Source organism: Oryctolagus cuniculus, chromosome 2, assembly GCF_051225735.1.
Source record: "Oryctolagus cuniculus isolate XC-2025 breed Fujian yellow rabbit chromosome 2, ASM5122573v1, whole genome shotgun sequence".
NCBI classification, from domain to species: domain Eukaryota; kingdom Metazoa; phylum Chordata; class Mammalia; order Lagomorpha; family Leporidae; genus Oryctolagus; species Oryctolagus cuniculus.
In genome coordinates, this window is record NC_142868.1 from 56,896,794 (window position 1) to 56,923,984 (window position 27,191).

The 27,191-nt window shown below is 35.3% G+C and overlaps 1 protein-coding gene across 9 annotated transcripts in view; it reads right to left on the minus strand.

Annotated features, from left to right (window-relative positions):
* The window catches only part of FBXO8 (F-box protein 8), a 54,853-nt gene that overhangs the window by 24,501 nt on the left and 3,161 nt on the right, over nucleotides 1-27,191 (minus strand). For 6 of the 9 annotated variants that reach the window (XM_070068302.2, XM_089327253.1, XM_089327251.1 and 3 more), the window contains 2 exons: nucleotides 4,976-5,312; nucleotides 2,138-2,264 (listed from right to left, as the gene is read on the minus strand). In XM_070068302.2, coding sequence (XP_069924403.1) covers nucleotides 2,138-2,264; nucleotides 4,976-5,304 — 456 coding nt within the window. In that variant the 5' untranslated portion in view covers nucleotides 5,305-5,312. Of the gene's footprint in view, nucleotides 1-2,137; nucleotides 2,265-4,975; nucleotides 5,313-5,618; nucleotides 5,642-6,316; nucleotides 6,342-10,128; nucleotides 10,202-27,191 lie in introns of those variants that run through there. The other 3 variants (XM_008249924.5, XM_089327248.1, XM_089327249.1) reach the window with 3 other exon arrangements.

The window sequence follows — 27,191 nt, forward strand, 5'->3', positions numbered from 1 at the left end:
AGTAAAATCTGAAGATCTAAAAATCTCACTTCTGTTAATAACTCCAATCCTCTTTCTTAGCAAGCAAGCATTTGACTTAAGAATTGAATTTTCTTAGTGATATCAGGAAAAAGACTTGAATTATACTTCTTTTTCTCTGCCTCTGTCTTCCAAACATTCTAGACGTTTAAGCAAGAAGTCTATAGTCTAACATATGTAGCTATAAAGATGAAACATTTTTATATCTAGTTTCTCTAATTTATGTATTTAAAACTATCTGTATCATATTCTAGGATATAAGGACTTATATCTACATGTGTTTATGTTTTTGGATAAGAAAAGAGATTTTATAATTGGTTTTAAAAACTGGTACTTTAACAAGGAAAGACTACTTACCACAACCAACATCTGCAGTTACCAATTTTTTTGATTTTGTAAATGTATAATTTAATACTTACCAAGTTATATTTTTTTTTAGAATGTAACATTTCCAAAGCAGATGAATTGAAGATGACTGCTTTAGTCATTACCAGTATAATTTATGATGGGTCAATACGTCTTGATAAATTGGGCACAGTAAGACTGGAGCTTACAAACAGCTGCCTTTCCTGATTCTTACATACAGAGTCAAATACTGTGCTCTATTCTGTCCCAGTTCTTCTCCAGTCATCATCATTCAGTTATATCAACAGTCTGATGCAAAATATGTATCTTATTATAATGTTTGTCAATTAGCAGCAAGTAATAAAGAATTCAGAATAATGAAGTCTCCGAAACCAGGCCATTCATTGAATTTGGAAGTGGATAGGTAACAAAACCTAAATTGATGACTTTAATCCATTCATTTACCTTTCGATCTAAAGAAAGAGCATTAGATTCTGAAAATTGTATATTTTTTCCAAATGTATAATTTGAATGTTAACCTCTTACAAGTCATTCTAATTTCATTATGAGAATCAGATTCCTACTCACTGAAAGAGGAAGGGTAGATTAATGGATACTAAGTTAGGGTTCCATAGGAGTAAGAAGTTCTGGTGTTCTATTGCATAGCAGGGTGAGTACAGATAAAAATCTCTTGAATTTATGTATTAGGCTTTATAATACTTATTCTCATATTTGTAGGGATAAGCATTAACTGTTAAGAAGTGTGTATATCAGCAATATTTTGTAATGGTATTTCATTTTTATTTATGTAAAATAAAAAGTGAACAGCAATTTTAAAAATAAATCATTGGTATTAATGCATTTTATAAAATCAATATTTCTGCTTAAGATGCAAATACTCTAATGGGAGAGACATTTCCTGAATTATAACAAAAGTTAAGATAATTAAAAATAATTTAGCTATATGATATAGACATTCCTTAATACATCTATAAAAAATAAAAAGGATTAGTTTCTAAAAATTAATTAAAATTATCCTGCCACTGAAATTTTATCACAGAAAATAATAGACTAAGAAAGAGTACCTTTGAATGTTGTATGATTTGCACTTAGGTTTCTAAGAATAATGTTAATAGATATTTAAACACTTCTGAAAATCTGAACTTTTCCAGGATACATTAAAATGAGAATAGAAAAAAGTCCATTTTGATCATTTTCCCATATTATGTTAAGAATCAAATAACACACATTCAGTTTTACAACAGAATTTAAAACTAGTTTCCATGTCCACATGGAATTTACATTGTTAAGGGCATTATTAAAAGATAATATTTTGATGTGTCAGAAGGTACAATGATAGTCTTTGTGATTATCTCTGACAAATAAATATCACTGCTGAACAGAAACAATAAATAGTAAGAAAGTACTGCAGAAAAAATTTAATGAACATATTCTGGGTTTCCATCAAAATTTTATGTTCTCTACCCATGATGGTTTTGTATAAATCTCAATCAGGTCAGTAGACAACTGCATTTATGTTATGGAAGCTGCTACACAAAGTGAGAAGGTGAAAAGATTAGACTATGCCATAGTAAGGCTGAGAAAAATGACTTCGTCATACTAGCAATAACTTAAAATATATTGGGCTTTTCAGCAATTGAAAAGGTATTTTCAATGGTTTGGTATTTTTACCTGTAAGTTTATTATGTTGGAAATCTGTAGTAAGATAGTAATAACATCTACATGAGAAAAAAAATTTAAATTCTTCACTTACCTCATCTGGGTTGGCATTAAAGGTGAGACTACCTTCATCCAGCTGCATATATAGTTTTCTAAAAGAAAATCCTAGAGGTGGGTTCTTATTGTATATGGAACAGTGACCCCAAGTGGATTTGCACAACCTGTAAAAATGAAAAACAATGAGACAGGAAAACATTACTAGCTTTCATTTTCTAAATTCAATATTCATACACATGATAAAACAGTAATCTGAAATGACATAAAAGTGGATTTTATAGCTCTAAAGTTTAAAATTTTTATTTTGTACTTGTTTTTTGCACTGGAGTATTATAGATGCCTTAAATCTAGCAATTTTGATAGCGTCTAATTAATGGTTACAAAGATTAAACATGATGACATATTTATTATGTGTTCCCATTAAAATTTTGCACTCCTCACTTATATAACGTAACTAATACCTATCTCAATCAGGTCAACAGAGGACTGCATATATATATCATGGATGCTGCCATATAAAGTTAGTAGCAACAGGAATAAAAACTAACAGTTACTAGATTATAGGTATTATTTTAACTATTTTAATTGCATTAACCTGCTTCATCTTCAATAATTCTCTGATGTTGGTGCTACAGCTAAGAAACACAGAGACAACAAAGTTGCCTGATAGAGGCAGGATTTGAACACAATGAATGACTTTTACTCCAGAGCTAACAATTTTTATCAAGAAGCTAAATGGGATTTATTAAGTATTGTGAAATAAAACTAAATTGTGGAAAAAAAGATTTTCTGGGTGGGGGGGGTCAATCTTTTTCACAGTACATATATTAACAACACAAAATTAAAATAAATCTTTAAAAAAAACAACAGAATCAGAAATTCAAATGCCATGACTGCAATACATACATCAAAAGCTATGATATTAAGGAAAGCTATTTTTAAGATTCTACTTCAGGGGCAGGCACACATCAGAGGATTCACGTTTAATACCCCACTCTGGTTCCTGATTCCAGCTTCCTGCTAATGCAGACCTTGGGAGGCAACAATGATGGTCCAATGATGGTCCAATGATGTGTTCCTGCTACCCTGTGGGAGACCTAGATTCAGTTCCTGGCTCCCAGGCTCCATCCTAGCCACTGCTGGCATATGGGCAATGAACCAGTGGATAGGCACTCTCTCTGTTTTTACTCTGCCGGCCTTGAGCAAGAGCACGCGCACACACAGAGCACAGGAAAAAAGAACAGTCTATCACATCAAAATGTGTGAGGAGAGGTAGCTGAAATATCTAATTTTATGAGATTACCCTTTCAATAGTTAATTTATACTCTTGAATTTTTTTATCAACCAAATGAATAACTGATTCTAAAGTGGCAACTGTAATGAATTTTCTAGGAAATTAGTATTTCAGAAGTCTTCAGTTACATCACTAAGCTATAGCTGTGAAAGCCATAATCTCCCAATATCAGTAAGTATTCAACACACTTAAAATTATTAAATAAAAATCCAGCCAGCATTTAATTTCAAGTATAAGCAATTTAACATTAAGAAAAAATTCCAAGTATCATAAAAATGGGCATAATTATGCAAACAATAAAGGAAGCATTTCTTTCAGAGATAAACAATCTAGATTTAAGCCTCAAGTGAGAATACATTCTGAATGAGCACAGAGAAGTTTAGATGTAAATATTTTTTCAAGTTCAAATATATTAAGACAAATTAAGCTGGTGGTGCCTATCAAAATGTAGAAAAAGAGACTATAAAGAAATGAGTCAGATTTAAAGTACTTTCATTTCTTCTTATGCTCCTTTGATAAAAAACTTATTTCATACACTAATTAATACCATTTCTTCTCACAGTATCTTCACTATAAGAAGTAACTGAAGAATAACAAAATGATACTAATAATTGTTATGTTTAGCCACTGAGAAGTGATCAAGCTAATTTATACTATAATTCAGTGATATTACCCAATGATTCCTTTAGGTTTGGTAACATTTTCATGACTCAAAAAAAAAAAAAAGAATTCACATACTCATAATTTTATATAGGTATGTGATACTATCTAAGGACTAATAATTTACGCTCAATAAAACATTCTATTTACCTAAATCTATATATATGAAATGCATGAAATTTGATATCAAATAAAATTTAAAAACAAAACAAACAAAAAAACACATTCTATTCAACCACATGTTGGTAGTTTCAATTTAATCTGATGTAATAGCTGCTAAAATTTCTAAATAATCTAGTTTAAGTTGAAAATGTAGATTATTTATCTCCTTTCTTATTATTTACATATGTCACTGATGAAATGGTGGGTTGGAGAAACAAAAAGTTGGTAAGATTTTCACGTTAGAATTTATACTGACAGGCACCTTTGATAAAATATATAAATAAGTAAAAATACATATATAAAAGAAATAAGTACATAAACAAATAAGTAAAAATACTCAATTTGCTACCAACGAAGAAAATAGCATTTGAAGACTACTGATTTTTAAGTTACACTGATTCTTCAAATGGGATACTAATGGGAGGCACAAACTATACCAGGGAGTGAAGAATCCAAGTTTTGGACTGTGACTTCTCACTTCACAACTTTGTCTTATTTTTAGAATAAGCTAACAATTTCTCATTTGTAATAAAACAACACATAACTATTTGTAACCTCTCATCTAATTGTAAAGCCATTATTGTATTTCTTTTCCCAGTATCAAATTTGACTATACAAGTCAAATCACACTTTCAGTTTTCTAGGTTCTAGCAACATAAAGCACAAGCCCAAGTTAAACATATTTCATAATACTTATATTACAAAAAGCATAATTATGCTTAGAGATATCTGAATCAAACATTGGTGGGTTTAACTTACCCTTGCCAGAGAAGCTCATCATTAGCAAGATCCTGCCAAACACATGAAGCTAAGCAGAGATCAGTTGCATTCAGGTAGGATAAGATGGTAAAGCTTAGTTCAGGAGGCAACATTTCCAAATTAATGAATCCTTCCTGTTCTTTAGATTTCCTTGCTTTCAAAAGATGATATATATCTATGCCTCCTTGGACTTGTTTACGATGACTGGTGTTAGAAATGTTGCTTGCAGCCATTCTTCTGCTCTGCTCTCTGGTGAGGTAGCCTTGCTCACTATAGCCTTCCTGTTGTAGCTGCTGGTTTCTGGCCACTCTCCACAGCCCCTGACCCATCTGCAAGCCTGTGAAAAAGCCAGAATGTAATAAGGGTGGCATTAAAAAAGTAACCCATCTTTCCCAGTGGTATAACAAATCTGACATGAAGCATTCATTTATCAGAATTAAAATTCCTTATTAAAGCCTATTAAAACCAGTAATATACCACCAAAATAGAACACTGTGAATACAAAATTAGAGTAGCTTTAGAAACATTTGGCTTGATCATCTCCTTTATTCCAGCTTGCTTACTACTTCTAAAGTCCACAGGTGACATAATCATTTTTCACATGGTAAGATTTAAAAGTTACTGATATCCTAAAGTCTCTTACAAATTATAACTATGTGGACTTATGGGCCTGTATTAAATACAGCTCTGATCAGAGCACAGGAGTTCAGTTAAAAGGCCTCCAGACCCTGCTTTTTATCACAATTCAGGCTAAACTAAGCTAGCCCCTTTTAACCAAACTCCCAGATGCATAACAGCTGTGAAACAGGCTTTTAGTTTAATTCTTGCCAGTCTACACTTATGTTGTAGACTGTAATAAAATGTAACATAGGCCCTGAAGTCTAATTCAGAAACCTTATAAATTAGACACCTTCAACTCCATGATAAATAGCTCAGTAATAGCTGACTATTTGGTTTTGTGGTTGCTTTAAATTAAACATCATAATTTAGACTAATTTTCCAGTTCTTGTCTACATAGCCATTTGGTTCCTCAAAGGTACCTGGAAAAAGAGGCACAAGAAGAAGGTGTGTTCCTGTCTTTCCCACTTCCATTTGACATCCAACAAAAGCAGCTCTACATTTATATACTACACATACTGGAAGTTTCCATACATACTGGAAGTCTCCAGAAACAGATATTTAGAAAATAACTGGCCTAGACTTATTTGGTTTTGGCTTTAGAATAAGTAGTTTTTCCTGAAGAAATAAATTCATTGAGAAAAAGTAAACCAGTAAGTTTTAAAATGACACAAATACATGCACTCCCATGATTTTTTTTTTTTCTTTTTTAAAGATATTTACTTGAAAGGCAGAGCTAGAGAGAGGTAGAGGCCGAGTTAGGTCTTTCATCCACTGGTTCACTCCCCAGATGGCCACAACGGCTGAAGCTGTGCCAGTCTGAAGCCAGGAGCAAGGAGCTTCCGCTGGGTCTCCCACACAGGTGCAGGGGCCCAAGGTCTTGGGCCATCCTCCACTGCTTTCCGAGGATATAGCGGAGAGCTAGATTGGAAGTGGAGCAGCTGGGACTTGAATCAGTGCCCATATGGGATGCTGGCATTGCAGACCAGGGCTTTAACCCACTGTGCCACAGGCTGGCCCCTCAATGATCTCTTTTAAAAATATATCATTTTATTAACTCAAGTTGATTACTAACACTTGTTGTATTTAAACAAATTAGAAAAAATACTGATTCTTCACAGAAAGTTATGAAAATAGTCAAAATTTGTAGCATAATAGGAACTTTAAATGTCTGTCTTAATTAACTGCTTACAATATAATAAACAAAAATGAAAGTGAAAAAACCAGAAAGAGAAAAAAAAGTGGTGACCAGAAATTTTGAAAAGTACTGGAAATAAAATTGAGCAAAACTTCAAAGAATGTCACACTTTTTTTTTCTAAGATTGATTTATTTATTTTGAAAGTCGAAGTTACAGAGAGAGGGGGAGAGACAGAGATCTACCAGCTGGTTCACTCCCCAAAAGGCCACAAAGGTAAGGCCTGGGCCAGGCAGAAGCCAGAAGCCAAGAGCTTCATCTGGATCTCCCATGCGGGTGGCAGGACCCCAAACACTTGCTGCTTTTCCCAAGTCATTAGCAGGGAGCTGGAACGGAAGTGGAACAGCTGGGACAGGAACCCGTGCCCATGTGATGCCGGAACTGCAGGTGGCAGTTCTACTCTATGCCACAACGCTGGTCCCATCACACACTTAAAAAAAAAATATTTAAAAAGGAGTGCTCCACATGCCCATTTACTGAATTGTTGTCTGTACAATGGCTACTATATTAAGTCAATTGTTGGTCAAAATAGAAACAAAGCCCAAGATAATTTATAACTCCTCTTTATGTTAAGCTGCTTGGAATTGAAGCAGCTTATGCTATGAAAGCAATGGGGCAGGGTGGAGTGGGAGTGTGGCAAGAAGAGAGGAGGTAATACAATGAGAAGGGGTATTTCAATGATTTTTAGGTTTTTTTTTTTTTTTTTTTTTTATACAGGCAGAGTGGCCAGTGAGGGAGAGAGACAGAGAGAAAGGTCTTCCTTTGCCATTGGTTCACCCTCCAATGGCTGCCACGGCCGGCGTGCTGTGGCCGGCGCACCGAGCTGATCTGATGGCAGGAACCAAGAACTTAGCCTGGTCTCCCATGGGGTGCAGGGCCCAAAGACTTGGGCCATCCTCCACTGCACTCCCTGGCCACAGCAGAGAGCTGGCCTTGGAAGAGGGGCAACCGGGACAGAATGCGGTGCCCTGACCAGGACTAGAACCTGGTGTGCCGGCGCCGCAAGGCGGAGGATTAGTGAGCTGCGGCGCTGGCCTCAATGATTTTTAAATGTGGGAAAAAAAATTGCTTTTGTAAGGAAGACACAAAAGATAACCCTTCCCTGCTTACTACACATACCACAACAATGAGATCAATTCCTTAACTGGAGGTTGAGGATTAAAAGTAAATTATTAAAAAATATAGAATATTAAGAAAATGAAAAGACATGCCATAGAATAGAAGGAAATCTTTTCAAAACACATATACGAATAACTGCTATCCAAATCACACAAAGAACTCTCAAATCTCAACAATAAGAAAAAAATGAAACATGTATAAAATGGGCAAAAGATAGAATATACACCTCATGGAAGAAGGTATACAGATAGCAAATGAACGTAAGAAAAATGCTAACCATCTTAAGCCATTAAGGAATTGTGAGTAAGAACAGAGAGGTACCAGTACATACTTATTGGAAAGGTATTCCACAAGCACTTACAATACCAAGTATTGATGAGGATGAAGGAATTCAAAATGAGTCACTTCCTAGTTTATCAGTTTCTTATAAAATTAAGCATACTTTTACCATATGAATCAGAATTTATATTCCTTGGTATTTATTTAAGTAAATTGAAAATATAGGTTCACAAAAAATACAGATGAATATTAATAGTAGTTATAATTCCCAAAACTTGTGGGCAAAGAAAATATACTTCATTAGGCGAATGCATCATGAACTGTGGTATATCCATACAATGGAATATTACTTACACTAAAAAGAAATGAGTTATTAAGCTATGAGAGGACATGGGGGGAAACTCCAGTGCATGTTATTAAGTGAAAGAAGCCAATCTGAAAGACTCCATATTAATGTGATTACAATTATGTAACATTCTGGAAAGGCAAAACTATGGAAATAGTAAAAATACTTAACAGAAAAAAAGGAGAATGCCAACAAAAATCTGAGGAATTTTAAAATTGCTTAATGCTATACTACATAATGGAACATTATAAAACAAGTACGACTCAATTTTGACATAAAATTCATTATGGATATTTGTTTGACTTTGCAAGAAAATGCCTAGTAATCACACTAACTGCTGAACTAATCTAGTCCTTCCAAGTACTTAAATTCTTATTTTTATCTGTATCACTAAAGATAATTAATCCAATATGGTAAATGTGGTATTTGAATGCACAAGATATAAGGTGTTTAATAACAATTTTTGTGAATCTCCCTATAGCATTTTTTTCTAGCAGCATATAGTTAAGCAGCTGGTGTTACTCTCAGGGCTGTTGCTAGGAAACAAAAATTCAGGGTGATTTCCCTAGGTTCTGGACTTTAATGAGGATCACTTAAATTAAGCCCTGGATAATGTGATTCAGAAAGCATCCAGCAGGTAGAAAGAGGTAAAGCCAGCAACTGGTTCTTAAAAAAAAAAAAAAAAAAAAAAAAAGCTGGGGATGGTGGAAAGTTGAGGCTTATGTACTTATGTATACATAGTGCAGACAAAGAAAACTAAGATATATCTAATTTTCTATTCTCCTACTGCTAAATCAGACTGCAAATTGCCCCTTTGGGACTTGCCTTTCTCTTTTAAGCAGTTTGTGATGCTTTAAAGAGAAAGTAGGATAAATCACTCTCAGAAGACGAATATTATAAGCTCAGCATTTGGAAAAAGGAAGGGCTGTCAATGATGTTCTATCCACACTCCCAGTATTTCTTAGAGTAACAGAAACGTGGAATATGGTGTAACTGTCAGATAAGTAATAAAACTTTCAAAAAGACATGACATCCATTTTGTTAAGTTATGATGCAAGGCATGGAAGGAACACAGTATTGTGGACTTTGAGGTTGGACAGATTTGAGTTTGAATCTTGAATATGTTAGTAATTACAGGGGCTTTGGTGGGGAGAATTACTCATCTATGCTAAACTTCAGTTTCTTCATTTATAATATGGAAAAACTGTCTCTATAGCTTAAAATCTTGTTTTATTAGATAATGCATGAGAAGTTCACTTCATGGGTAATAACCAATACATGTTAGTTATTACCTTGTTTTGACAAAAATCACATTTTCATAAAATGAAAATGACAGCACTTTCATAAAACTTATTTAATGATAGATGACTATCCTGATGTCCTGCCTGATAAATAAACTTATTTGTTCATGTTCATACTTGTATGGCTTTGGTAGGGTTTGTACACAACTTTTTACCTCCTTTAGTTCTCAGGTTTTGTGCATGTTTATATTTTTTCCTTGTAAATTTTTATGTCAATGACCAAATCAAAAAATAAATAAGTAATCCTAAAAATAAAAATATCATGGTCCACAAAAATTTAAGATTTCAACATACCCAACAATAGTTCCAATAGCTATGTGGTGAAATGAGTCCTTGTGTTACCTTTAGTAGCTCTCAACATCTGGCTCTGAAATAAATGTAAAATATGATACAGTTTCACATTGGGTTCCTGCGTAATTTCAATTCTTGAAAACACATGTTCTGATAAAATCAATCAAAACTTGACTTCAACATATAGTCTTCAGATTTGTCTTAATAGTAATTATTTGATAAAAAATCAGTTGCACAGTGAATATTTAAACTGAATATGCAAAGATTTTCCAATTAAAACACAAAGTACATATTTGCATTTGAAATCACTAGCTTTGGTGTAAACATGGATTTCAAGATGAAACTATTGCTGAATTAATCACTCCAAAGAGACTGAGGAAAGTAGAGAATTCTTTCTAAAATAGATTACTCTTACAAGAGTGTAGTTAGTCCTTTTCATGTATATAGTTGATTCTTTTTATTCATAGATTATATGTTCTATAAAGTTGCTATAAACACTAATTATTTAATACTGAATCACAGGAAAAATACAGGGTTAAGTTTTTATAAGCACCTGGTTACAATGTTTTTGACAACCAATTAATACATAACCTTGTTTTATGTGCATTTCTGTTTGAAGACACTTTAATATGTATTATTAACTCACTAACATTGAACTCATGGCCAACAGCACTCACGGTAATACATGAAGGAAGATTATTTCACAAATCTATGTTCTCTGTAAGGCACACCACTTGTCACTTTGGGGCCTTCTTAATTTTCAGAATCACCAACAAAAAGCACAAAAATGTGAAAAATGTGGCACTCAAGAGGCCATGAAAAGGACACTTGTATACAAGAGTTAAAATAAAAAGGAAAGTCTCCCCATATTCAACTTTAGCTGAGAATGTGTACCTTGAACAGCTCAGTTTTTTTGCAGCTCTGTGTATGCCACTAACAGCTAGAAAAGTGGCAGGGGTATTTTTTTTTTTTTTTTTTTTTTTTTTTTTGACAGGCAGAGTTAGACAGTGAGAGAGAGAGAGACAGAGAGAAAGGTCTTCCTTTTCCGTTGGTTCACCCTCCAATGGCCGCACAGCGCTGATACGAAGCCAGGAGCCAGGTGCCTCTCCTGGTCTCCCATGCGGGTGCAGGGCCCAAGCACTTGGGCCATCCTCCACTGCACTCCCGGGCCACAGCAGAGAGCTGGACTGGAAGAGCAACCTGGACAGAATCCGGCGCCGCGACCGGGACTAGAACCAGGTATGCTGGCGCCGCAGGTGGAGGATTAGCCTAGTGAGTTGCTGGCCATGGCAGGGGTATTGATTGGATCATTGAAGTGAGCAGACAAGCTCACAAATCCAAAATATAAAAATAATGAGATTCAACTGTAAATGTATGCTACTGAAATATCCAATCTTTTCTTCTAAATTCAATTTATTACATTTAAAGTTTTTGAGAAAATAAATTGAGGGAAATAATGAAAGCAATTAGGACATCATTTTTTTCCTCATTTGTCAAAATGGTTGTAAAATTAATACATTCTTCTTAAAGATTTATTTATTTGAAAGGCACAGTTATAGAAAGGGAAAGAGAGGCAGAGAGAGAGAGAGTCTTCCATCTCCTAGTTCACTCTCCAGAAGGTCACAATGACTGGAGTTGTGCCAATCTGAAGGCAGGAGCCAGGAGCATCCTCTGGGTCTCCCATGCACGTGCAGGGGCCCAAGGACTTGGGCCATCTTCTACTGCTTTCCCAGGCTATAACAGAGAGCTGAATTGGAAGTGGAACAGCTAGCTGGTGCCCATATAGGATGGCGGTACTGCAGGCAGCGGTGGCTTTACCTGCTACGTCACAGCGCCAGCCCCTAAAATCAATACTTATAACCAAAGATTTGGATACAATTTACTAAATTTAAATGTACACTTTACCGAGAATGATCAGTACAAAATAAAACAGGTCTTAGAGTGTCTTCTTAAATAGGATGAAGTTCCAACTGAACAATGGCCAAATAGGTGAAAAAACAGGGTTCAAGAATTTTTATTTTCCTGGATCCTTGACCATTAATTTGACCATTTTAATACAGTATTCAAGTAACACTCCTGGTGTCCAGAGTTACTACATTTTTATTTAGTTTAAAGGTAAAATATTCATGCTTGCCTTTGCACTGCCTGCAAATACACTCATGTAAGCACAACTGTGGATTCCAAAGCCTAATACTAATGGCAATTGAATGAGGATTGCCAATGAATTGAGTGACCTTGAATATTCAGTGGTACTGTGTATGAATGTGTCAAAATCAGCTGAGTAATACATTTTTATGAATTTAATCTTATAATAAGAATTTCATATTTTGGTTTATTATTATATTTTACATTTCAAATTTAACTTATCTGCTCCTAAGGCTGAATGTTGCCATGGCACAATAGATGGGATGAAATAAGTGGAAAATAACACAGTTTTAGGAAAAATACAGACTTATTTGAAAGTAATATCATTGTAAAATATCTACCTATGAGATTGAAAAAAGTTTGATTTAGCTAAAGATGTTTTTATCCAGCAAAGAGCAAATGATCTGTTGTACTCTTACACGACAATATTTTAATTATGTTACAATTAACGTGCCTGTATGGTATTTTTTCTTCTAAAAAAACTCCTTTGGTATTACATAGCTTAATTTTTTTTAAAGATTTATTTATTTATTTCAAAGTCTGAGTTACACAGAGAAGGAGAGGCAAAGAGAGAGACAGAGAGACAGAGAGACAGAGAGAGAGAGAGAGAGAGAGAGAGAGGTCTCCCATCTGCTGGTTCACTCCCCAATTGGCCGCAAGGGCTGGAGCTGTGCCAAACAGAAGCCAGGAACTGGGAGTCTCTTCTGGGTCTCCCACTTGGGTGCAGGGCCCCAAGGACTTGGGCCATCCTCTACTGCTTTCCTAGGCCACAGTTGAGAGCTGGATTGGAAGTGAAGCAGCTGGGACTCAAACCAGTGACCATATGGGATGCCGGCACTGCAGGCTTTACCCGTTATGCCACAGTGCCGGCCCCATATATAGCTTAATTTTAATATTCTAAATTTTAAAATTACTTTGACTCATGCTAGTTAGCATTGCTTTAGGAATATGTTTTAAACCAGGACTGGGTAAGTATAAACGGTAGGGTATCATCTCATTAACACAATTTTTCATTTGCCAGATACCAGTTGGACAGGTAATCAGAATAAATAATGTTCTGACTCACTTTCTTTTTTTTTTTTTTTTTTTCATTTTTTATTTTTTTTATTTTTTATTTTTTTATCTTTTATTTAATGAATATAAATTTCCAAAGTACGACTCATGGGTTACAATGGCTTCCCCCCCCATACCGTCCCTCCCACCCACAACCCTCCCCTTTCCCACTCCCTCTCCCCTTCCATTCACATCAAGATTCATTTTCGATTATCTTAATATACAGATCAGCTTAGTATACCTTAAGTAAGTATTTCAACAGTTTGCTCCCACACAGAAACATAAAGTGAAAAATAATAGATGATTTTTTTTAAACGATGATGAAATCAGATCAGACCTATTGTCATGTTTAATCCCAGTGAGAGTCAAGTTGGGAATTGATAATTTCTTTCTTTCTTTTTTCTTTTTTTTTTTTTTTTACAGAAGATCAGTTTAGTGTACATTAAGTAAAGATTTCAGTCGTTTGCACCCCCATAGAAACACAAAGTGAAATATACTGTTTGAGTACTCGTTATAGCATTAAGCCTCAGTGTACAACACGTTAAGGACAGAGATCCTACATGAGGAGTAAGTGCACAGTGACTCCTGTTGTTGACTTTACCAATTGACACTCCTGTTTATGGCATCAGTAATCTCCCTATGCACCAGTTATGAGTTTCCAAGGCTATGGAAGCCCCTTGAGTTCTCCGACTCTTATCTTGTTTAGACACGGTCATAGTCAAAGTGGAGGTTCTCTCCTCCCTTCAGAGAAAGGCACCTCCCTCTTTGAAGACCTGTTCTTTCCACTGGGATCTCACTCACAGAGATCTTTTTGCCAGAGTGTCTTGGCTTTCCATGCCTGAAATACTCTCATGGGCTTTTCAGCCAGATCCGAGTGCCTTTAGGGCTGATTCTGAGGCCAGAGTGCTATTTAGGACATCCGCCATTCTATGAGTCTGCTGCTGACTCACTTTCTAAAATATCTTTTATGTTCAACTCTTGGCCTCTTGTGAGATGGAGCGTATATATATTTATTGCTATTCCCTTCTATTAAAATGACAGAAAAGGAATAAAAAAGGTAGAAACTGTTAGCCTAAAAGATAAAACAGGATGGTGAGTACCTATGAGATTTCAACATATATCTGTAACATCAATAGTGGAAGAAGGAGTGGGTACAAACAAAGCCAGGTTGAGAGAAAAGGGCAGTCTGGAATAGTGCAGACAGGTATGCAGAAGCTTAGGTACCTTGTAGAACCCTCAAGAGGTTTTGGTCTATAAAACATTCAATAAGGAATAGAAAAATTCAATGTAAAATGAGCAATAAAAAATCAGAATTGTAACACTTCTGAGTCACGCTTCCTTTTCTATACAACTACAGTAAAAATATTCCTGTTATTTTTTTGAGAAATAATTTTTGTATATAGAACAATAGACTACAACTCCCCCCACCCTTCCTGCCCCTATACATACATATCACACATCTAGAATGTTGACGTTTCTACCCAAATCCTTTCCCTCACTCAGGCTCAATGAAGTAGCACATTCTTCTCAAGAAACTGAATAACCCTAGAGAAAAGACTCCATTCTATCACCTTCCTAACTTTTATAAGTCACCCAGCACGTCTATCAAACTAATCACCCCAAAGCAAAAGCCACCAGCCGTTTAGGGTGCACACATATATAAATCAACTTTTTACTGCCTCTAATATCCAACGTTCAATCATTAAAGTGTGTGTAAAACACACAATTATTTGTTTGATTTTTCCTATTTTATCCAATGACTCTCCAGTAAAAAACAGTAATTTTAATCATTATTTCAATGGAAATAAACTTTTATACTCTGCATATTACATATTTTTTGAATTTGTAGTAGATAGCTTCTGAAGCTCTGATACATATGAATAAAGTACATCTTTCTGGTTCACTTTTGACTTGTTTAGTGTCTATCAGGAAACCTCTCTGACGCAAGTGATTGGCACATTGAGACATCTGCATCTCCTTTAGGAATGCCTGGGTTCAAGTCCTGGTTCTGCTTCGAATTCCTGCTATCCGCAAATATACATCCTGGGAAGCAGCAGTGATGGTTTAATTGCTTGGGTTCTAAGATTGAGTTCTGGGCTTCTGGTTTCATCCTGGCCCAGCCCAGGTTGTTGTGAGCCTTTGGGGAGTGAACTAGCAGATGGAAGACCTTTGACTTTGTCTCTCTCTCTCTCTCTCTTCCTCTCCCTTTAACACAAATGAAAAAGAAAATTCAAAGTTATCAATAAATAGATAAATAAAGGAGGAGGAAAAGCTTTTGTAAGAGAAGAATGCTGGGAGAGCACTGTGGCACAGTGGGTTAAGCCACTGCTTGAGATACCAATATCCCATATTGGAGTGATGATTTGATTTTCAGCTGATCTACTACCCATCCATCTACCTGCTAATGTGCTTGGGAAAACAGTGGATGATGGCCCAAATAGTTGGGCCCTAGCCACCCAAATGGGAGACCAAGATGGAGTTCCTTGGCTCCTAGCTTGGGCCTGGGCCAGCTTTAAATGTTATAGCCATTTGGAAGTGAACCAGAGGATAGAAGATCTCTCCCTCTGTCTCTTTCTCCCTATATCTCTCTGTCACTCTGCCTTTCAAATAAGTAAATAAATCTTTTTTTTTTTTTTTAGAAAAAGGAATGTTAACTAATAAAGATAGGGTAACAATGGAATTAGAAAAATAATTTTTAGGGCCCAACGCTGTGGTATAGTAGGTTAAGTTGCCGCCTGTGATGCTGGATTCCCATATGGGAGCTGGTTCAAGTCCCGGCTGCTCCACTTCTGATCTAGATCCCTGCTAATGCACCTGTGAAACCAGTAGAAGATAATCTAAGTGTTTGGACCCCTGTACCTATCTGGGAGACCTGGAAGAGCTCCTGGCTCCTTGCTACAGATTGGCTCATATCCAGCCATTGTGGCCATTGACAAATGGATCTCTTGTACTTCTGGACATGATACACTGAGGACACAACATCAATTATGAAGTAATCCAGCCCCAAATCCATAACTTGAATTTAATGATAAGGATTATCAGTGAAACTTAAATGCAGCCTATAGAAAATATAACTTTTTCTCCAAAGCTATGAAAGCCAACTGATCAACAGTTCCAGATTCCAAGAGATCAAAATATAAAATATGACATCTAAATGCAATATGTGGACAGGATCTGTGCTGGAAAAGTCGCTATATCAGAGGATAAATTAGGATAATTGAGAAAGTAGATATTTGGGCTGAAGACTGGGTAAGCATATCACCAACAATGTTACATTTCCTATATTTGGTAATTATACAATGATTTTAATAAGAGTACATTCTTGTCCTTAGGAACTACACATTGAAGTGTTAAGGCATGATGTTAGCAACCTATGCTAAAATAGTTCAGAAAAGCCTATAACATTTATGTTTATTTTTTTAAAAAAAGATTTATTTATTTGAAAGGCAGAGTTACAGACAGGCAGAGGTGAAGAGACAGAGGTCTTCCATCTGTTGCTTCAGTCACCAAATGGCCACAATGGCCAGAGGTGAGCTGATCTGAAGGCAGGACCCAGTAGCTTCTTCTGGGTCTCCCACTTGGGTGCAGAGGCCCAAGGACTTGGGCCATCTTCTGCTGCTTTCCCAGGCCACAGCAGAGAGCTGGATTGGAAGTGGAGCAGCTGGGACTCGAACCAGCAACCATACAGGATGCAGGCCGCAGCTTTACCCCTACTATGCCATAGCGCCTGCCCCAAAATTTATGTTTCTTTTTTGTTTTTTTCCTTTAGATCTTATTTATTTATTGGAGAGGCAAAGTTACAGACAGTGAGAGTGAGAGACAGAGAGAAACCCAGATGGCCGCAACGTTGCACCGATCTAAAGCCTGGAGCCACGTGATTCTTCCTGGTCTCCCATGCGGGTGCAGGGGTCCAAGCACTTGGGCCATCTTCTACTGCTTTCCCAGGCCATAACAGAGATCTGGATAGGAAGTGGAGTATCCAGGACTCGAACCGGCGCCCATAAGGGATGCCGGTGCTGCAGGCGGAGGATTAACCTACTGCACCACAGAGCCAGCCCCCCAACATTTATGTTTCTACAGACAGAAGCAATACAGCTAAATGTTAAAAATTGGTGAATCTGGGTGAAGGCTATGCAACATTTTTTATTAATTGTACAACCTTTCTGTAATCAGAAGTCTACTGGTTGTGGAATTCAGATATGTAAATTTGAAAAAGCTCTGGCTTGAGTCTGGGCACTCAGCGTTAAGAATTACTGCCCTAGGGCTCATATAACACAGATTAAGAAGTTAAAAATTCAACATTATTGTCTAAGAGTAGTAGGAAATCATTCAAAATGTCAAAGTATTCAAAGAATCATTTTTGCCATTTTTCATAAGGATTTTTAATTTTAAAGGACAGAGAATTTCTTTTTCAATAGAGTAGAAAAAAACACCCCTTAAACACTTTGTTGTGTGTGGAGATTTAATCCCTGGAATTCCTGGCTGAGTTCCTCCCTTTTGCTCATAATATTAAACATATAATATTTATACAGTATCTCTTTTTAATCCACACAGCAACCTTAATAGGTATGTGTTATCTTAATCTTTTGGCTGAGAAAAGAGTGGTCCAGAGAAGTTAAGCAAACTTGACTGAGATCACATATCCATCTAATAGAAGATTTAGGATTCAAACTCAGATCTAACTGAGTTCAAAGCTTTTATTCTTCACCACCAAACTCTGACAGCCCAGAACTGTCAGAGTTCATGAACAGAATCAACAGTCATTTGTTTCTTCATCACCGGGTCTCAACTTTTTACCTCTGTCACCTCTTATATCTCTGTTGTGGCTTCCAGCCACAGATGCTCTTTCAGGCATTGTTCTCATAGAAAGCACACAGGCTTGGGTGTGAAGTAAGATCTAGATCTAGTTCCTTTTCTCATTAGTTAAGTAACAAATAATGCTTATCCTTTGAAGGGCTAACAGAGAATCTAACCCATAGTAAGTAGTTTACAATGAAATAGTATTTGTTCTTCTGCTCCCTTTAAATGCTAACTATTTATTTTGGTTCTTCTATTTCAGGGTACACCTGATTATTGTGGATTTAATTATCTAAGTAGTCACAATCATGGTCCCAAATTTCATTTATTTAGGACCTGCAAATTTTTAGGTATGCCATTTATTTTTGCCAGTAGACAAAAATAACAATGAGTAATCATATAAAATAAGCTGAAGCTAACTTGGCTTGTATAGCTATACTGTAAATATAAGACACAGATTGGGAGTCTGTCGCTGTGGCATAGAGGTAAAGTTGCCACATGCAGGGCCAGCATCCCATATGGGTGCTGGGTCCAGTCCCGGATACTCCATTTCCAATCCAGCTCCTTGCTATGGCCTAGGAAAGCAGTAGATGATGGCTCAAGTCCTTGGGACCCTGCACCCATGTGGGAGACTCAGAAGCTGTAGGCACCTGGCTTTGGATCAGCCCAGATCTAGCGTTGCAGCCATTTGGGGAGTGAACCAGCAGATGGTTCTCTCTCTCTTTTCTCTCTCTCTCTCTTTCACTCTCTCTCTGCTTCTGCCTTTCAAATAATAAATAAATAAATCTTAAAAAAATAATCCAAGCAGACAGATTTAAAAAAAAAAAACAACAACCACAGACTGTCTAATAAGGTCAAGTATTTAGTCAACAGCCTGTGATAATAGATATAACCTTTTGGCAGTTAAGTAATATCGCTGTATTATAATATTTAATCATTACTGACATGTTTCTAGAAGTAACTCCAAAATTTCATGGGAAGATTCAACAAGTCAAAGGTCCTTTTGGAAGTTATCATAAAACATACTTGTCAATTAATAAGAGGGGCCTTCAATGTGGCTTAATGGGAAAAGCCGTTACCTGCAGTGCTGGCATCCTAAATGGGAGTTGTTTTGAGTCCTGGCTGCTCCACTTTTGATCCAGCTCCCTGTTAATGTGCCTGGGAAAGCAGTGGAAGATGACTCAAGTCCTTGGACCCCTGAACCCATGTGGGAGACCCTGAAGAAGCTCCAGGCTCCTGGCTTCAGATCAGCCCAGCTCTGGCCATTGTGGCCATCTGAGGAATGAACCAGCAGATGGAAGACCTCTCTTTCTCTCTGCCTCTGTCCCTGTAACTGTGTTTCAAATAAATCTTAAAAAAAAGTAATAAGAAATTTCTATTGAGATTTTTGTAATATACTTACATCCCCAATAATTTGATTTAAAGTATTTTGTGGAAAGCACGTCAACTTCTTTGGCTTTTGAAATCAATGCATCAATTGCTAATATCAGTATTATTAAGCATTTCTTAGTTACAGCATAATATTTACCCAATTATTATTATTTGGTATTATAATACCAAATAATTGGGTATTTTGGATCTTATCAACTTATCAACTCCATTAACTGTAATATGAGGAACTGATCCCAATCAATAGGCTATATGAATAAATCTTATATTGAACACAGTGGCTTGAAGATATAAATTGCTCTGTAAATATCTGTTGACTCTGGCCGGCGCCACGGCCCAATAGGCTAATCCTCCACCTAGCGGCGCTGGCACACCGGGTTCTAGTCCCGGTCGGGGCACTGGATTCTGTCCCGGTTGCCCCTCTTCCAGGCCAGCTCTCTGCTGTGGCCCGGGAGTGCAGTGGAGGATGGCCCAAGTACTTGGGCCCTGCACCCCATGGGAGACCAGGAGAAGCACCTGGCTCCTGCCATCGGATCAGCGCAGTGCTCCGGCCGCAGCGCGCCGACCGCGGCGGCCATTGGAAGGTGAACCAACGGCAAAAGGAAGGAAGACCTTTCTCTCTGTCTCTCTCTCACTGTCCACTCTGCCTGTCAAAAAAAAAAAAAAAAAAAATCTGTTGATTCAATAGATGGATAAGTGGTAAACACTGATAAAACATTAAATTAAGTGAACTTGATCAAAATCTGACAGCTTTTACAAAAATTAATTCATAAATTTAAATTTAAAATATAAAATTAGAGAACTTTAGAAGTATACATAAAAGGAACTTTAGGATCTAAGGCTAGGCAAGGAATTCAGAAGCAATATCTATAAACATAAAAAACTGAATAAACAGACTTCATCAAAATGAAAAATTTAGTTGATGAAAGTATACACAATCAACTGAGAGAAAATAACCCACAAATCGCTTATCTTGCAAAGGACTGGTATCTAGAACATATAAGCAACTCTTAAAATGTTAACAGGAAAGCAAACAATCCAATTAAAAAACAGGAACAAAAGAAATTTCAGGGGAGAAGATGTACAAAGGACAAATATGCATATAATTAGATAGTCCACATCAGCTAGGACAGAGGTAAGTGAAGTTATAAAAGGGCAGCAGGAGGGATTCCTGTGGTATTAAAACTGAGCACTGAGGAGTTGGATATAAGAACCTGCATAGAACTTCATACACATTTACATGCATATTGTGTAAAAAATAAAATCTGACAAATCTAGATGAGATAGGTGTATTGTATCAACATCTATATTCTGGCAGTGACAATATACTAGTTTTGGAAAATACCATCAGGGAAACAGGCAAACTATACAAGGGATCGCTCTGTAAAATCATATTTCATGGTTGAGTTTCAGAAAAAGATATTCATTGTATATTAACCATTTAGAGGTCATTTAAATAACAAAATATTGTATTGTAAAAGATCTGAACAATTTTAAAACAATAAAGATTTGAACCTGTAAATGTGTGTGCCTTTTAAAGGAGGATACATTTTTAATATATTTGAGTGATTGCTGGATTGCTGGGGAGTGTGAAGAAATTGTTCTGAATAATATCAAAGAGAAACTTGTTTATTATGGAAATGTTTAACTGTATACCATGTAACAGGGTAAAACAGTGTTGTGTAGAATAGAAATGTGTAAACTAGATATTCAGAGACATTGTCATTGAACAAAGGTATTTAAATGGGTTTATTGAATTGGATGAGACTTGTTTCAGTTTTGTTGCTAGCAAATAATAAAGTGATTCAAAAATATTTAATTTCTTCATAATAATAAGTTAAATATTTTTTAAATATATGTATCTAATAGTACAAAAATGGAATAAACATAGTGTATAGAAAACTGAATTTGACAACATATTAATGAATAAACGAACAAATGATTCAAAAAAAAAAATTTCTTGCAATACCATGTATATCTACAATCATCTAAGAAAATGAGAAATGAACATTTAAAATAGGTGCATCTTATGGTATAAAAATATCTCAATAAAGAATTAGAAGAAGAATTCTAATGAATGTTTTCAAGAGGATGACTAAGGACAAAGCAAGTCTAGTGTCATTTGACAACTAGTAGCCATTTTAGATTTCAGGAATTCAAATAATTGTTAAGAATCTTCAATCTAGGGGCAGGCGCAGTGGCGCAGTAGGTTAATCCTTCACTTGCTACGCCGGCATCCCACATGGGCACTGGTTGTAGTCCTGGCTGCTCCTCTTCCAATCCAGCTCTCTGCTAAGCCTAGGAAAGCAGTAAAAGATGGTAGGATCTCAATCCTTAATTTCTTGTACTATGCAAATTAGTGGTAAAACTACTACTCAAACAGTACTTTATACTTTGTGTATATGTGTGGGTGCAAACTGTTAAAATCTTAGTGTATACCAAGTTGATCTTCCGAATATAAATATAATTGAAAATGAATCTTGATGAAGAATGGGATGGGAGAGGGAGTTTGAGATGAGATGGTTGCGGGTGGGAGGGAGGTTATGGGAGGAAAAGCAGCTATAATCCAAAAGTTGTACTTTTGAAATTTATATTTATTAAATAAAACTTAAAAAAAAAAAAGATGGCCCAAGTCCTTGGGCCCCTGCACCCATGTGGGAGACGCAGAAGAAGCTCCTGGCTCCTGGTTTCAGATTGGTGAAGCTCCGGCCGTTGTGGCCATTTGGGGAATGAACCAATGGAAGGAAGACCTTTTCCTCTCTGTCTCTCCCTCTCACTGTCTGTAACTCTACCACTCAAATAAATAAATAAAAATCTTAAAAAATAAAAAAATCTGCCACCTATATAAATCATCTTTATCTTCATGGAATTTATCATATAGATCAAAAGAAGATACAATAAAGGAACAAATCCTTCATGATATAAATCCTGTAATGATGTTTTGACTATAAAGGATGTACTGTTGATTGGATTAAGGAATAAATGCAAAAATATTGCTATTTGTGTGCCTCTTACTTGGTCTAATGAAGAAGACAACGTAAACACAAAGTACATTAATTAGTGAATTAATATAATTATTCATTAAAAACAAAGACATAAGTTAATGTGAATTAATATGGATTGCTTCAAATATTATACTTCTAATAAGTATATCAACAATTTATTTAATGACAATATTTTCAAAATCAGGATGCTTTACTTAATTTCCAAAAATTAATACATATGCTTATTTCTATTAAAATAACAGCAATACTATTTTATTGTATCACTGACCAAACCCTTAATGGAAGATTCAATTTTTTAAAAAATCTATATGTAAGTATTGAGTTATTTTTGATTCTCTAAAAATTAATTTCGAATTTTATTGTGCTGAAAAATTCCCTATTTTCTTAGAGAATGTGTGCTATAATGTCTGTTTTAGAAAAAATACTTAGGTTTTCTTGGAACTGCCATTGTGGAGAGTGACTTTAAAACTCTCATGATGCCATGACTTGCTTTTTGATATTAGGTGTTTCAAATAGAATTCTGAGGTTCTATTTCCTATAAAAAGGAGGAAATCACTCCTTATCTATTTCATAGTGCTGAAAGAAGAAACATAGACAAAAATATGTTTTAACTGATAAAGCAGTATATAAGTCCTGGCTCAATTTCTCTTTTTTTAACTATAAAAATCTGAGAACCAGCTATACTATTTTGGTATGATTTTAGATGCCATTTTTACATTAAAAATATAGTTTTTGGTCTAAACAAATCTGATGTAACATAGTACAAACAGATTTCCATCCAGAAAGCACTATAAAGATTAATCACCAATAATGATACCAGTTACTAATTTATTAAAGTTTATGATAATAGTCTTTTGTACTATGTACTTGCAGCAGAGGACTGTGTTTTGACGAGACAGCATTTTTTACTGTATCTGTAATATTTTTTTCCTTATTTCAAAAGGATACAATATTTCCACAAAAGAATAAGCCAGAAATTATTTTATTGATAGTTACTGGTATATCAAATATAAAGTCTATTTGTAAAATATTAAGCAGCTTAATCAAAGCACCCATACATAACTAGTTAAATAGCAAAGTATTTGCAGAAGTAAAGAGTAATTTTACTAAAACTTGGTAATTTCACAGCACTGAGCACTCAAACAGCATGAATTCTGGAGACAACTACATGAGGGCACTACAAAACGTTCATGGAAAATGGAATTAAAACACACATTTATTTTGGAAAATGCATATTGTGAAAAAAATTATGCATGAATTTCAAAATTTTTCTGCAGCAAAATAAACTTATCTTTTAATCCCATTTTTCTACAAACTTTTTGAAGTGCTGTCATGTACTCATATAATGAACAATGATCTCCATACCATTAAGGTATACAAAATCTACACGGGGAAAATAGGAAGAGAAAGGAGTCTGGAGGTCTTAAAAAACACTCTGTTTTAAATACTTTTGCTTGAAGCAAACCAATTCCATAAAGTTCTTGTGAGCATACAGTGTTAAATCAATGATATGTGATAGACATATAAATGGCCTTATTTAAATACTCATTATAAATTGTTTTCTTCAATATTTTTATGCTTAAATTCCAAAAAGTAGAATTTGGAAGTAAATGTTCTATCTCTGATAAAAGCCTAAAACATGTACAAAAGAACTACTCCTAAAATACAAATTCCACTGATACTTAAAAATATTCATTTATTTTTATATTTTTAGAAATGTTCAATGTTTTTCAAGTAGAAAGCAACAACTAGGTTTTTGGTTATTTTTGTAAAAGGTGCAAGATTTATATGATCTGAAGAGAAACCAGAGTATTGCTTATTTTAGATATTAAAAACCTTTAAGTAGTATTTTTGTGATATTATTCAATTCTGTAAGAAAGTGGAATGGTCTGTGAGAAAATGTATTCTGTAAGACATTTAGAATCAAAGTGGCAGGGCAGCACTTATTTCTCTACTTCCAAAAAAACAGACCACCAAAGTAGTTTAGAACAGACTGGATAAAGAAATTTCAAGAACAAAAGAAAAAAAATCTGATAACCAATCACACTCCTAAAATTTAAAGGCAACAACCGTAGGAAAATGAAAGAAGGCTAAGTCCACAAGGAGGTCTTTCTAAGGAGAAAAGGGAAATAGCTAAGTACTAAGAGGTCACAAGGTACACTTAAACACATAAAAAAGCACCTACTCATTAAATTTAAAGATCTGGTCCTGCAAGAGCAGTTTTTGTTACTAAAAGGCATACCCTTTATAGGTGTTTTTTTTTTTTTAATTCAAAAAGACATACACTATTACTTTGTTTTCTGAAGATTTATTCCCCATTCTTCAATTTCATTTTATAATGAGTGCTACCAAAATACCATTTCAACAAATACAAAAAATATTTAAATATAGCAAAAAATTTTACAATTTCAGGTTCATTAAATCTCTGGTTGTTTTGCAAGATACGTGGTCTGTTTTAACTTGCAAATAAAATGTAGTTAACATACTTATCTCCAGAATTATTTCTAATTACACTGGAGCTTACTTAACTGCACTACTAGTTACTCAGCATGATTGTAAATAGCAGCAGCCATGGTAGCATATGGCAACTAATCTCCTCTCACACTTTCATGTCCACTAAACAAGATGGCCATTCCCATGAGCACTGCAGAAGTAAAAATAAAATAAAACAAAATATAACTCTCATTGTATTGCTTTTATACAAATAAGAGCATTAAGATAAATACTGAGGACAACCTGAAACAGATGGACAATCACAAGTGAGATGACACATCTACTTTTCAAAAGAGACAACGGAAAAAAGAAATTTATTCTATAGGCATACCACCCTGAACATGCCTGATCCTGTCTGATCTTGAAAGCTAAGCAAGGTCCAGCCTGGTTAATACTTGGATGGGAGAAAATAGAAATTTGATTAAGACTCCACTAGCTAGTTATGAGCACTGGATTTCCTGACCTATGAGACAAGGGTTTTGACTTTCAAGATCTCTTTTTGTTATAAAATGCAATGGCTCTAAGAGGGAGGAGTCAAGACAAAGAAATAGAAGACATCCAACTTAGAAAGAAATAAAATTATCTGTTCACAGATCTTATGATCTTACATAGAGAAAATTCTAAGGATTCCACTAAAAAAGCCCTTAGAACTAATAAATGAATTCATCGAAGCAGCAAGTTACAAAAGTCAACAGAATCATCTGAAAAGGAAATTATGAAAATAATTCCACTTATAATAGCATCCTGAAAACAAAATACTTATGCATTAACCAAGGATGTGAAAGACTTCTAAAATGAAAGGTAAAAAGCATTACTAAAAGAAATGAAAAAAGACAGAACAAATAGAATACATCACATGTTCATGAACTGGAAAATTTACTATTAAGATGTCAATATATAGAAAGCAGTCTGCAGATTCAATTCAATCTCTATCAAAATCTCAAACCTATTTTACATCACCACCAACTGTTCATGAATGAAGAATGGATGAGAATAAGATGGTACATATACAGAATGGAATGCTATGAAGTCTTAAAAAGGGAGAAAATTTTCACATATGCTAGAACTTGGATGATCCCTGAGGGCATTACACATGAAATAAGCAGTCACAACACAACAAATAATATGTGATTCCTTCTAAATCAGATACTGAAGTAATATAAATCATAGAGACTGAAAGCAGAATGGTGATTGCCAAGGGACTATGGATGGAGGTGGAGACGGGATATGGGGTGTTACTGTTTAACAGGCATAGGATTTCAGTTTTATGAGTTATAAGGATAGGGACCAGGGATGTGACACTGTGGGGTAAGCTGTGGCCTGGGATGTCAAGCATCCCTTGTGAACCTACCCCTTGTGGGACCCTCCTGCGCCACTCTACTTCTGATCCAGTCCAACTCCATGTTAATATGCCTCGAAAAGAAGCAGCAAAAGCCGTAAGTGCTTGGGATCTTGACACCCATGAAGAAACCTGGATAGAGTTCCAGGTTCCTGGCTTCAGGCCATCATGGTCATTTGGGGAGTGAACCATATGGAAGATCTCTGTTTCTCTCTCTCTGTAATTAATTCTGTATTTCAAATAAATAAACAAATCTTTTTTTTAAAAAAAAGTTATAGGGATGGTGACAGCAGCACATGAATACATTTAACAGCACTGAATTATATACTTAATGATGGTTATGATGATAAATTTTGTTATATGTACTTTGCAACAATAAAAAATTGGAGAAACAATTTTATGGTTCCTTAAAATAAAATCTGGGGGGTAGTGCTAAACTCTAAAAATAACAAAAACAAATAGGTGATGCAGATAGGGGTGTGCATGTGCATGAGTTTACAATCTGTGTTTCCTCTTGTACTCCCTCTTCTCCCTCCATGTTCATGAGGTGCATGAATTACTTCTCAGTACTAACTGCTAGAGGCTCTCCAAGCTTGGCTTACTTACTACTTAAAATCTGTTTCCCTCATTCAAATAGCTTATAAAATCCAACGTAATCTATTAGTGACTAATATACACACTACTCATTACAAAAAGAGTTAAACTCCATAAACCTACTTTCTAAACTTGAAGCCACAAAATAATACTATCTCTACTATCACTAAAGTACTTTCCTGAAATATGATATAAACTTACTCAAGTCAGCAATGGATGTTTTAGTTTCTTATAGAATCAACATCTAGAAA